Here is a 12,241-nt window from a genome sequence, read left to right as displayed (position 1 = left end):
ACCTCAGTTTTCCTACTGTTTAATTGAAGGAAAATGTTGGTGAACCAGGCTTTTATTTCAGATATCCAATCTGTGAGGGATGTGGGCGGAAGAGAAGACGAGATTTTTGTGGTGGGGTATAGCTAGGTGTCATCGGCATAGCAGTAGAAGTGGATGTTAAATTGGCAGAAGATATTGCCAAGGGGAAGGAGGTAGATGATGCAGAGGAGGGGCCCCAGGAGAGAGCCCTGGGGCACACCTGAGGTGATGGGGGAGGTGGTGGATTTGATGGTCTACAGTTGTATGAACTGAGTGCAGCCAGAGAAGTAGGAAGTAAACCAGTCCAGTGGAGTGTGATTGATGTGAATGGAAGAAAGCCTACTGATGAGGGTGGTGTGACAGATCATAACAAAAATTTTATTTTTGGTAAATAAATAAGAATAATGAACCTGTAAAGTATTTTGTTTTGTGAATTCCATGTCTACAGCTGCATGGTTGTACAGTGGATAGCGATGTAGCCTTGCAGCAAGAAGGTTCTAGGTTCAATTCCCGGCCCAGGGTCTTTCTGCATGGAGTTGGAGTACTCCGGATTCCTCCCACTCTCCAAATATATGACTTTTAGGTTAAGTGACCCCGCCTCTTGCCCATAGACTGCAGGAGATAGACACTAGTCCCTTCGCGACCCTGACAAAGACTAAGCGGGAGAAAATGGATGGATGGATGAATTCCATGTCTATCGTTTTTTATCATAAAATAATCCATATGATATCTGTTGGAGACTTCTATGTGTCTGACTTATTTCCTCCTGTTCCCGCTGCAGCCTGTAACTGCGGTACGAGATTATGTGAGCCGGTGACGGGGGATTGCATCTGTCCACCACGGACTCTACGCCCTGAGTGCATTCAATGTGAGCCGCAGACTTTTGGCTGCCACCCGGTGGTTGGCTGTGAGGTCTGCAACTGCTCTCGGCCCGGCGTTGTGTCTCCTGACGTGAGCTGTGACACGGACAGTGGACAGTGCAGGTACCAAGTAAAACCACAGTTTCTGAGTTCAGGTTTCCTGTTTACTTCATCTTGGTTCTTTTTTTTTCTGAAATGGCTTCGAATCTGACAGATATAAATATGGTGATGAAGATTCCCAGTCATCCAGGTCATAGTCATTCCGTAAAAGTTTAAAAAACAATCCACTGGACTTGGTTTCCTAGATTTGGAGACGTTTTGCTTCCCCTCCTGGAAGCTTTCTCAATTCACATGTCTGGATCCGCAGTGAGTTTGAGTCTTTATATAGACAAGGCCTTGCATTGCTTGGAAACATGCAAATTGAAACCGGTTTCAAACATCTTCAAATCTTGGAAACCAAGTCCAGTGGATTGTTTTTTAAACTTTTGCAGAATGACAGATATAAACAGTTTCTTGTACACCAGTTTCTAACCAAACTCCAGACCTTTCATACCTCTGTTTTGGCCTCAGAGACTTTGCTCTGATTAATGATTAATATATATTAATCACAATTTTTTAGGGGGCCATTGTCCTTCCTGATTCATGTCCAACTTGGCTATGTGACTCGCTTATTCTTTCCACTTCTTTTACATCATAATGGTTTAGATTGCAGCTAGTTTAGAACATGTTATGATCAAATCAAAACAGTAAGTCTTAATTGTGATGAAACATTGTTGGTAATTTATCGTCACGCCTTGTGGGTTTTTAAAGTGTTTAAATCTACCAAATCTTTTGTTTTGCCACTTTTACTGTGTATTCAAGAATTATTGTATACATTGCCCATAAATATATTGGTTGAGATAATGACATAAAATTTTACTTTGTTTTTTACATTTGATCACTATTGATAAGGACCATCGTGGAACTAAGAGTGAATTTCTTCCTGTTTTGAATTCACCATGTTGAGTTATTCTGTGTCGTGTCACTATATGAGCCACTTTCAGTTCCTACCATCTAAATCTGGTAAATACTCGACAATAATGCAAACTCAAGCTGAAATGTTCCGGTGAAACACCTCCAAAGGGAGGCCTCTAGGGGACAGCAGAAAAAGATGTCTGAGCTTCCTCAGCTGACTCCTTTCGATGTGGAGGAGAACCACCTCTACTCTGAGCCCGTCCAGTATTACCAAGTTCCTCACCCTATCTCTAAGGGAGAGCCCCGCCACCCTGCAGACAAAGCTAATTTCATTAGCTTGTATCTGGGATCTCATTCTTTCGGACATGATCCAGCTTTTATGACCTTCGATGAAGTTAGGAACTTAGACCAAGCGGTAAATCAAGAGCTCTGGCTTTTCACTCCGCTCTCTCTTCACACGACAGAAGGATGCAGCATATGTATTACAGCAGCAGCAGCATTGGAAAAACAATCTAGAAATAAGTAAAAATTTCTTAAATTGAGGGTATTTACCCTTAATTTGATTAGGTAAATGAGATAGTTTGCCAGTGGAATGAGTATTTTTACTCTTACAATAAGATGATTAGATAATATGGGCTGGAAATAAGACAATGCAATTGTGTTTTCTTATTCTAAGTGTATATTTTCTTGTTCCATTGGCAAAATGTCTCCTTTACTTCCTCAATCCAAGAACAAATGCACTTAAGAAAAAATTACTTATCTAGATTTCGATTTTTTTCCAGTGAATGTTACGGGCGCCGCCATTTTGATTTGCTTGTTTTTGCTTGGTTTTTATAATATTATTATTATAAAAAATTATATTGTTTATCACCCAGCCCTAGTTGATATCGAACCAGTACCTGCTGAATCTGTTACCTTTCTAGATAATTTTATTCCTGGTTTGCTGCAGTTTAAGTTGTTATTGCTTTTTTTCAGATATGAAACTCTAATTCCTATTGCATCCATTTCTCATTTACTCAAATCTTATGCTGGAGTCAGTTAACACCTCACTTGCTCAATTTAAATCAACTTCAGTCTTGACGTTTAAATGTGCAGAAAAAGGAATGTGTCTCAGTCCAAACATGAGGAGGCTGGAAAGCTTGAATGCGCTCTGCCTGAAGACATCAGTAAATCCAGATTCCTTCATCTGGAAAAAAAAAAAAACACAAACACAGAAACCCCTATTCTTAATGTGGAACAATTTCCATGTCTTTTTTTGTCCAAACCATAACACCGCCTTCATCTCTGGCCTTAATGATAAGGAAATCATTTTAGAAGACTCCAAGAGAGCTCACAGAAACCAGGTTGGCAAAACAGCATCACTCACTATGTTGACTGAAATACTAACCAACTTGCTGTGTTTCCAGGTGCAGGAACAACGTTGTTGGTCGTCAGTGTGACCGCTGCGCGCCTGGTTTCTATGGTTACCCCAACTGCAGGCCGTGCGACTGCAACGAAGCGGGAACCGAGGAGGAAGTGTGCGACTCCTTTACAGGAATGTGTCTCTGCAAGGTTGGAGATGCACACAAAAACACACCCATTTCAGACACCTGCTCCACTGTGAGTGGCTCACCTCAGGCTGTATGTGTGTGTTCACCTTCCACCTGCAGGAAAACGTCCAGGGCTCCCGCTGCGATCAGTGCAGGATAGGTACTTTCCACCTGGACCCAACCAACCCCAAAGGATGCACCAGCTGCTTCTGCTTCGGGGCCACGGACCGGTGTCACAGCTCGGACAAGAGACGGATAGAGGTGCTCACAGTTTTAAAGATTTATGTGAAGTTATTGTTCAGATGCGTGTTCCAAAATCCACTGAAACAGCAGTCTGTGGGTATTTTCCAATCGAATGTCATGTTCTTTGTATCAAACAGAGATACTAGGATGTCTGTTCTGTCAGCGTTAAGATTTATGAACCTGCCTCCCCAGTTAGTCGATGTGCTCCAACATGAAGATGCAATATTTTCCAGCGTTCACCTCAAGGCTGACAATGGAAAAGAATTAAAAGCCTTATGCCACGTTTGGATCTTAGTTTTTTTAGTGTTTACTATTGCTCATTTAAGGCAATATGGATGTGTTTTAGTCAAATTAATATAAAACCTTAGGATTTAATCCTTGAAATGCTTGCCTGACTGTTGGCTAACTTTCCCACACCTTTTTTCTTCTTCCTCCCAGGTGGCTTTTTAACGTCTCTCCTTATTATTTGCCATTTCTTGCAGATCATGGATATGGAAGGCTGGGTGCTCCTTGGAGCGGACCGACAAGAAGTCCCGGTCACGGTGTATCCTGATCAGGATCTTGTAGAAGCTGACCTCAGCGACGTGCCTGATGTCTACCAGGACCTGCACTGGCATGCACCGAAGACATACCTGGGAGACAAGGTAGGAGATGAGCTTAGGAAAGAATGTAAAGCATTTTTATTAGACTAGAAAATCTCAGCAGGAAGAGAGAAGTTTAAAAAAAAAACTGGATTCTGAAACTGACTAAACATTTTAGCTGAGCAGAGTTTGGATCTGTTTGTCTCACTCACTCCACTGTTGGTTCCTCCAGGTCTCTTCGTACGGCGGATCCTTGCGGTACCGTCTTCACACTCAGACCATGAGAGGCGACGCTCTACCTCTGCCGGCCGAAGCCTCCAGACCCGACATTATTCTAAAGGTGCCAAACACCAACACCAGTTACACCAAACTGTACATTGACAGACTGTTTATCCTGTCTGAGAGTCCATGATCTGACTCTTGGCATGTTTGCAACCTCCATTAGTGCTTTTTTTTCCCTGCAGGGGAACCAGATGACCCTGGTATTTATGGAGAGAGAATACTCAGCACCTGAAGACCCTCACCTGGGAATTGTTCACATAGTTGAGGTAAAGTTACTTTGATGGATGCTACATAAAATTGAGAAAAATTAAAACAATAAAAAAAAAAAAAAAAAACTACAGCTAAAGCTTTTTGCGTTTGTTAAATTATTGTGGTAAACAATGGCTTTAGTCCTGATTTAACAGTTTCTAAATATCAGTTTTTCATGAATTCGTTTCTGAACAGAGAAGCATTGGAACTAACCAACCTATCTTAACTTTTTTCATACCTGACACGCATTTACCGCAAAGAACATTTAATACCTTTTGAAAAAATTACACTTTCCCAAACAAGGAGGTAGTACAGAGATTTTTTTCACTTCTTTAAACTTACCGTAACAGTTTGGAGCATGTACAAAAATGAAAAACCTGTGCCTGTTTCCTGTTTTTTTTTTTCTTCATATTTTCTGACTAGACGTTTTTTATTCTTGTATGTTTAAGATGCTATTGGGCTGAATTGGCGACAGGATTATATGCTGGTGAAGATTTTGGTCTGAGCAAATGATAGTAGTTTTTTAAAAGAAGGGGACCCAGAATGAAGCCCTGAGGGACTCTGCATGGGATCTTTTTAACTTACTTACAATTGATAAATTAAATAGGGTAAGAATCGTCCTTAATTCTCTGCTCACTATTTATTTCTGTTGATCAGTATGTTAGGATCTATTTTGACCATTTCCAACTTGAAGTCTTTTAAAACTGTGATAAGGATCACCTTAGCTAAAACAAATCTTCAATAAATATTAATATATGTAATTTTCCTTGTCATTGCAGGGAAGCTTCCGTCACGCTCGGACCGGAAACTCTGTGTCACGGGAGGAGTTGATGATGGTTTTGGTTAACTTGGAGTCTCTGCAAATCCGAGCCCTTCACTCCCAGTCGGCCCACTCCGTGTCGCTCCGCGGTGCCGTGTTAGAGGGTGCAGCCGACCTGACCACAGGACGACATGCAAACAATGTGGAGATCTGCATGTGTCCCGCTAACTACTTAGGAGACTCTTGTCAGGTAGGGAAAGGTTAAAAAGATTGACGCTGCTAAGCATTATACTCAATCAGCTCTACTTTGCTCTCCTCTGTTCAGCCTATTTTAGTACTTGTTATCTTTTAAAAGTGGTCAGTACTTTTTCAAACAGGTACACACTTTTTTTTTTATTATTTTGGGAAATGGATCTCCTATTTTTTCTGTATTTTCTCTAAATATTTCATTGCACCTGCTGGAGTTTTTTTTTTTTTAATCTGCACCACTTTTTTTTCAGTTCTGACCTTGATTTGGACAAATCAAATCAAACATTTGTTTTTCATCTATCTAAAACATGTTTTATTTACCTCTCCTATATTCCCCTGAAAGACTGCTTTTTTTTCTCCCTCAGTGAGTTAAATATTGAAAATGAAAGGTGGTTTTCTTGCTTTTTAATATTGTTCCTATTTGTCATGATAGCATTTACAGAATTCTGGACTAAAATGAAAAACAATTCTAGTAAATTTTGGAGACATCAAAATAGAATCCACCTACATGTGGAGGGATTGTCTCTTAATTGAAAATTTCTAACTGGTACCAAATAGTTATAATACTAAGCAGCTTTCCTTCACGCTCTCAGTGAAGTTTTATTTTCTTTCTCTCTGCAGAAATGTGCTCCGGGTCACTACAGGGACACCATCGGACTGTTCCTTGGGAAATGTGTTCCCTGTAACTGTAATGGACACTCGGACCATTGTTTGGATGGATCTGGAGTCTGTCTGGTGAGCCTTTTTACCTGAAACCCAGTTTTTCACAGCTCTCTAGAGCTTGTTCATGTTTTAGACTCCACACTGCACTCAATGTGTTTTTTAGAATTGCCAGCACAATACTGTGGGGGACCACTGCGAGAGCTGCATGGGAGGTTTCCTTAGCAACAACAGTCTGGACGGACAGTCCGTTTCCTGCTCCAGCTGCCCCTGCCCTCTCAGGGCCCCGTCCAACAAGTCTGTGCTTTTTAAGCTTCCCTTAGATGCACTTTTTTTATTCACTTGATAATGAGTTTTCCTGGAACTCATGTTTTATGCGTCCATAGCTTTGCAGAAGGCTGCGTGCCGAGAGGGGACAGGATGCAGTGTCTGTGTATGCATGGCTATGCTGGACCAAACTGTGAAAGGTGATCACATCTTCTTAAAGCAGCTTGAAAATACTCCCTAGATTCAACTCTCTGATGCCGTTTTCTTTGTTCCCTTTTATGCAGGTGCGCCCCTGGTTTCTACGGTAACCCCATGGTTTTCGGCAGCAGTTGTCAGCCGTGCAATTGCAATGGTAACACAGACCCTAACATGCTGTTCACCGACTGTCACCCCCTGACTGGACAATGCCTCAACTGCATGGACAACACGGCAGGACCTCACTGTGACATCTGTGCTCCTGGTTACTATGGAGACGCTATACATGCCAAAAACTGCACCAGTAAGTTGAGCTTCAGAACAACATGGCTTTAGTGTGATATCAAATAAATAAATGATTCCAAATAAGACACACATCTCCTTCTATTTCATGACTGATTGATATGAACAACAAGGAGTGCAAAAAAAAAAGTTTATAGTTTCTATGGGGATTTCTGTAGAGCATTATTCGGGCCATACAGTTTGTTCAAAAGAGACAAATTTTAACATGAAAATTATTATTTTTGAATAAATTTCTTTTTTTTGAAGCATCCAATAAAATAGAAACGGACAAAAATAGTTTTGCAACTAAACACAAAAAAAAAAAATGAAACGAAATGAATTGGAGAGATCAGAGCCACTTTTCAAATTCAAGGTTTATTTTCTTCAGCTTTAAACTTCTGTCCCTGTTTTGGTATTTGGGGTCTTTGCGTCAGATCACGGGACTGTGGGTTTATGAATGACACAGTGGCTGAACAACATACTTCAGGTGATGCATTCAGGGTCCCTGCCAAATTTTATTTGCAGTTGCAAAATGTTTTTTTTCTTTTTTATGGGGGGGATCAAAATAATTTTTTAGGATCTTTTTTCTTTGGTTTCAAATTTACCATTTGAACAATCTTCATGGCCTCAATTTATTTCCATAGCTCCCTGCTTCTTAGAGGGGGATACGCAGAAAGACAACCTGTGCAAATCTATAAATTGTAACAAAGACACTTTTGGTTTTTGTTGTTTCTGTTGCCATGCATATTTCCGTTCAAAGAAACCCTTAATTTTCAGTTTTACAAAGAAATCTGAGCTAAAATAAAATAGATTATAAAATTCAGTTTGGTTGTAGACACTACGCTCTGCAGGGATTTAATTAGAAGCAGGCTGAAAACAGACCAAATGGCCACTTTTTGATGTACTCACTGTGGATGTGGGCACAAAAACATGGGTGGAAATTTTCACTAGCTGACAAACTGTGAGCTGAACACAAATAGGGAAAAATGTTGATCACAAAACCCAAAACTTAAAGCATTACTATGTATAAACATTTGAGGGTGTGAAAAATGACAAGTCAGTCTATTAACCCCTAACCTTCAGGGAACCATTTAAACAATGAATTATGTATGGCTGAATTATGAAACTCCACACTGATTACTTATGACTGTATTTTTGCTGAAGTGTTTTATGTTCTGGTTCTGTTACCCAGAATGCAGCTGTTCTCCATGTGGAACCGAATCTTGTGACCCTCACACAGGACAGTGTCACTGTAAGCCAGGAGTCACTGGACCGCTCTGTGACCACTGTCAGGTAGGAATATTTTCAGTTTTGAGGGTTTTTTTCTTATTTTTTTTTTTTACAGATTTTACACTTTATCATCTGTTTGCTCTTTAAGTTTGGCTACTTTTCCCTAATTGTTATTATTGTTTAATAAAAAAAGATGTATAAACAGTACCAATTATACGCCTCAAACCCTTCAGCCAATAGAAGCTTACTTTTCCATCTCACCTTCATCTGCCTCTGTCGTTCTAAGGATGGATCGTTTGGCTTCAGCTCATGCTCTGGCTGTCGTCAGTGTGAGTGTGATGCCTCAGCGGCCCTGGTCGTGCCGTGCGATCCTCAGAACGGTCAGTGCACCTGCCAGCCAGGAGTCAACGGACCAAACTGTAAACAGTGCGCTCCTGGATTCTGGGACTATGGACCTGACGGCTGCAAGAGTGAGTGCCCACACAACTATGACTAGGCTGGTATTACATCACTGTTCACGTCTAGGGCTGGGTAAAAAAAAAAATCTATTTAATGGAGTTGGAATCGATTCCTTTCCATTTTTGCAAAATCAATGTCTGGTGAATTAGATCGATTAGTTTTATAGTGATGCGCGTGACGTTCACATTCAAATGAGCAGGAAAGATGCACTTAAGATTACTTCAAGCCAGACAGCTGCAAATATAGCCAATAGGTTGATTGAAGACATTAACAAATGGGGGCTGACCAGCAAACACCCTGTAGTTTTCACAGCCAATGCTGCAAATATGGTTTGTACAGTGAAGATAATGCAGCTCATGCATGTCTGCTGTGTCGCGTCTGCTTGCTCGAGTGATGCTTCACTTTTTCACTTTTCACAAACAAGTTTGCACTTATGAGACAGTTTTGTTCACATCTCAAGTTTGAACTGTCTGATTTCAGGTTTGCACTTTGTGTTTAATGTGACAGGAAAAAAATTAAATACATGAGAATTTTAAAACACAGTTGAACCACTTTCATTATTGTAAAAACCAATTGAATCGAAATTAATCGATTTAGAACTGTATTAATCAAAATCGAATCGATTCAGGACTTTGCCGAAAATACCCAGCCCTATTCACGTCTGTGATTGCATCATAACAGCCAATCGGACTATTTCACCCTTTCCTCAACATTTTATTGGAACTCCACTTTCTATCGAATCAAAAACTACAGAAATGATTTACATTTCGTCTGTTTTGTGTTTAGCTGTTGCATTTGGATACAAACTGATGTTGAGTTGTTTTGTCCTTGTTTAAACGTAACTTTGCCGTCTGCCTGACAGTGAACAGCTCAAACAGATTCTCATCTGGCTGAAAAATGTTCCTCATGATGCTGTGGGCTTTTCTGAAGCAGTCCGATCTATCAGGCTGCAATAATGACCCTTTGTGGTTTGTTCCTCTGAGCCACACTTAATGAATTATTTCAACACCTTTAAGTTATTGTCTGGGTGTTTGGTGTAACATCTGCAGCCATTATTTAGCCTATAGACCACACCGCTCCTTTAAGAGCGATCTGGACCCTAATAATGGTGTTTCTTTTTATGAAGTGTATTTTACAAACTGCGTAGCTTTTTAATTTGCTCCATACTTTCCCGTAAAGATCTAAAATCCAAAGTGGGTCCAGATGTCCGAACTCTGCCGGACACCCTCTCCTTAAGGGAACATATGTTTCTGCATTAGATCTTTAACGCCTCTGTTAACCGTTTCAGAGTGTGATTGTAACGGAGCCCGCTGTGACCCCCGGACAGGGGAGTGCCGTTGTCCAGACGGGATGACAGGGAAACAGTGTGACACCTGCTTGCAGCAATACAGCGTTCCTGTAGATGGCGGCACGCACTGCGAACGTAAGTAAACCACGTGCGTATCCACATGATGAGGATCAGACACTGACGGAGAGCATCCTGTGCATGTTTATGTTTGAACCCTCAGAGTGCGACAGCTGCGTCATGGTGCTGCTGGACGAACTGGATACGCTGAACGACAACTTTACTGCCGTCGCCCGGCAGCTGAGGAACCTCAACGCCAGCTCCATGGCTTGGGCTCAGCTCGACAGCCTCAACAAATCTATAGAGGACGTCGCTGTGAGTCCAAGCGTGAACAGCATGTCTGTGTGAAATAGGATGATAAACTGTTCAGGAATTAAGCTGAAAGGAAATATAGTCACCTTTTCCATTTCTCTTCAACATACGTTGCAGAGTGAGACTTTTAGACAGTAAACCTTTTTATATTTTACTTACTGCACCTTTAATCAAGTTATTTTTCAGAAGCCCATTAAGACAATATTAAATATTGCATCATTAATATGTTACACTTATAATATTTTGTTGGGAATAGTTCCACATTTGAAGATTTCTAAAGAAGACTGAGCTATTAATGTGATAATTTGTCTTTATACTGACAAAATCTTTTGTTTCCATTCTATGTTAGTGTATAAATAGTGGAAAGTCCTTTCAACATCCACTGTTTAAATGGTCCATCTGTAATATAAGGGCCGAACCCATGATCAAATGCACATCCAAAATTATAATTCCCAGATTAGTTGCATTTCCTGTTTTCAGATTTTTTTTACATATTCTTTGGATTTAGCTCTATTTCTTTCTCACTTTCTGTCAATTAAAGTTTGGTTCTCACACTGAATAGCAGACTTGTGTAAACTCAGAGTTTAACTGAAACATTTTTGATTCCAGCGAGCCATAGAGAACTACAACAACACGCTGGATACAAGCAGGAATCAGCTCGACATGCTGGACATGGACATAAACAACATCGGTACTGATATCGATGAGCTGCGCAGAAAGGTCTGGACTAAACACACTCAGTGCCTGAATATTAACCTAATGAAGCACAATTAATCAATCTCATGTTAAATTACAATCTAGATAACTTAGAGTTTTAGGATGTTAGCAAAGCCTCTGTAAGGCTAAGCTAAGTTTATTTATAAAACAGAATAGAATAGGAAAAAAAAGCCCTTTATTGTCCCACAATGGGGAAATTGCTGTTTATATAGCATTTTAATATAGCATATTACAGTAACGAGACATTTCAAAGTCTTGTGCATGAAAAAAGAAACATGAAAGGAAAACAGAGAGTAATGTCAATTGCAGTGGAATAAAGGTAATGACATAAATAACTAGAAAAGCACTCAGAGAGCGCAGAGCTCCGCCAAGCAGCACATTTGCCCCATATTCTGCCTTACTGTTCACCTATTGCTAAAACTCACATGATCTGGATCCTTACCAAATGTTCTGCTCTCACCTTCTTCATTCACTCCGCTTTGTTTATTAAGGGTGTATTTACCCTTAATTTATTAGCTTAATAATTACTTAATTAGGGGTAGCGTTGGCCTAGTGGTTAGAGCAGTGCGCTTGTTCTCGGAGAAGGTTGCAAGTAGTGTTCCACCGATACCAGTATCGAGCAGCGCCTTGATACTGCACTAAAATGGTGGTATCGATATCGGCGAGTACCGACAAATAGGGCGCCGATACCATTTTGAGAGCCAAAAGTTTATTCAACTGTTGTAACCCATTCCAGGAAGGCAATAAAGAGTTCTACTGGTTCTACACTCTGTATTAGTCTTTTTCCTGCTTCACAAAGGTAGGCAGCAGTTTGACAAAGCCATGATGGCAATTATTTTCCATCCAAGTATTATGCTTTTCTCCATTTATACACACACACACATCAATTTCAAACAGATGGTATCAATATGCTATCAGTATCGCCCGATACTGCACAGCCAGGTATCAGGTATCGGGGCCAAAAAAATGGCATTGGTGTAACACTAGTTGCAAGTACCTGATTTAATCTCCACAGCCTGCACCCTGTGTTACTGAGCAAAACCCTTAAC

The 12,241-nt window shown here is 40.5% G+C and overlaps 1 protein-coding gene across 1 annotated transcript in view; it reads left to right on the top strand.

Annotated features, from left to right (window-relative positions):
- The window catches only part of lama5 (laminin subunit alpha 5), a gene marked incomplete at its 5' end in the record, with an annotated part of 70,020 nt that overhangs the window by 34,560 nt on the left and 23,219 nt on the right, over window positions 1–12,241 (top strand). The window contains 16 exons of the mRNA XM_015403039.1: window positions 800–1,001; window positions 3,239–3,383; window positions 3,482–3,622; window positions 4,087–4,248; window positions 4,418–4,525; window positions 4,650–4,733; window positions 5,496–5,726; window positions 6,347–6,460; window positions 6,552–6,682; window positions 6,772–6,852; window positions 6,937–7,151; window positions 8,322–8,422; window positions 8,646–8,829; window positions 10,107–10,241; window positions 10,327–10,478; window positions 11,085–11,195. Of these exons, the coding sequence (XP_015258525.1) occupies window positions 800–1,001; window positions 3,239–3,383; window positions 3,482–3,622; window positions 4,087–4,248; window positions 4,418–4,525; window positions 4,650–4,733; window positions 5,496–5,726; window positions 6,347–6,460; window positions 6,552–6,682; window positions 6,772–6,852; window positions 6,937–7,151; window positions 8,322–8,422; window positions 8,646–8,829; window positions 10,107–10,241; window positions 10,327–10,478; window positions 11,085–11,195 (2,297 nt within the window). The remainder of the gene's footprint in view (window positions 1–799; window positions 1,002–3,238; window positions 3,384–3,481; window positions 3,623–4,086; window positions 4,249–4,417; window positions 4,526–4,649; window positions 4,734–5,495; window positions 5,727–6,346; window positions 6,461–6,551; window positions 6,683–6,771; window positions 6,853–6,936; window positions 7,152–8,321; window positions 8,423–8,645; window positions 8,830–10,106; window positions 10,242–10,326; window positions 10,479–11,084; window positions 11,196–12,241) is intronic.

This window comes from Cyprinodon variegatus, unplaced genomic scaffold (genome assembly GCF_000732505.1).
Source record: "Cyprinodon variegatus isolate N-32 unplaced genomic scaffold, C_variegatus-1.0 Scaffold1434, whole genome shotgun sequence".
NCBI classification, from domain to species: domain Eukaryota; kingdom Metazoa; phylum Chordata; class Actinopteri; order Cyprinodontiformes; family Cyprinodontidae; genus Cyprinodon; species Cyprinodon variegatus.
Note: the sequence above shows the minus strand (reverse complement) of the source record. Positions and strands in the feature narration are given on the sequence as shown.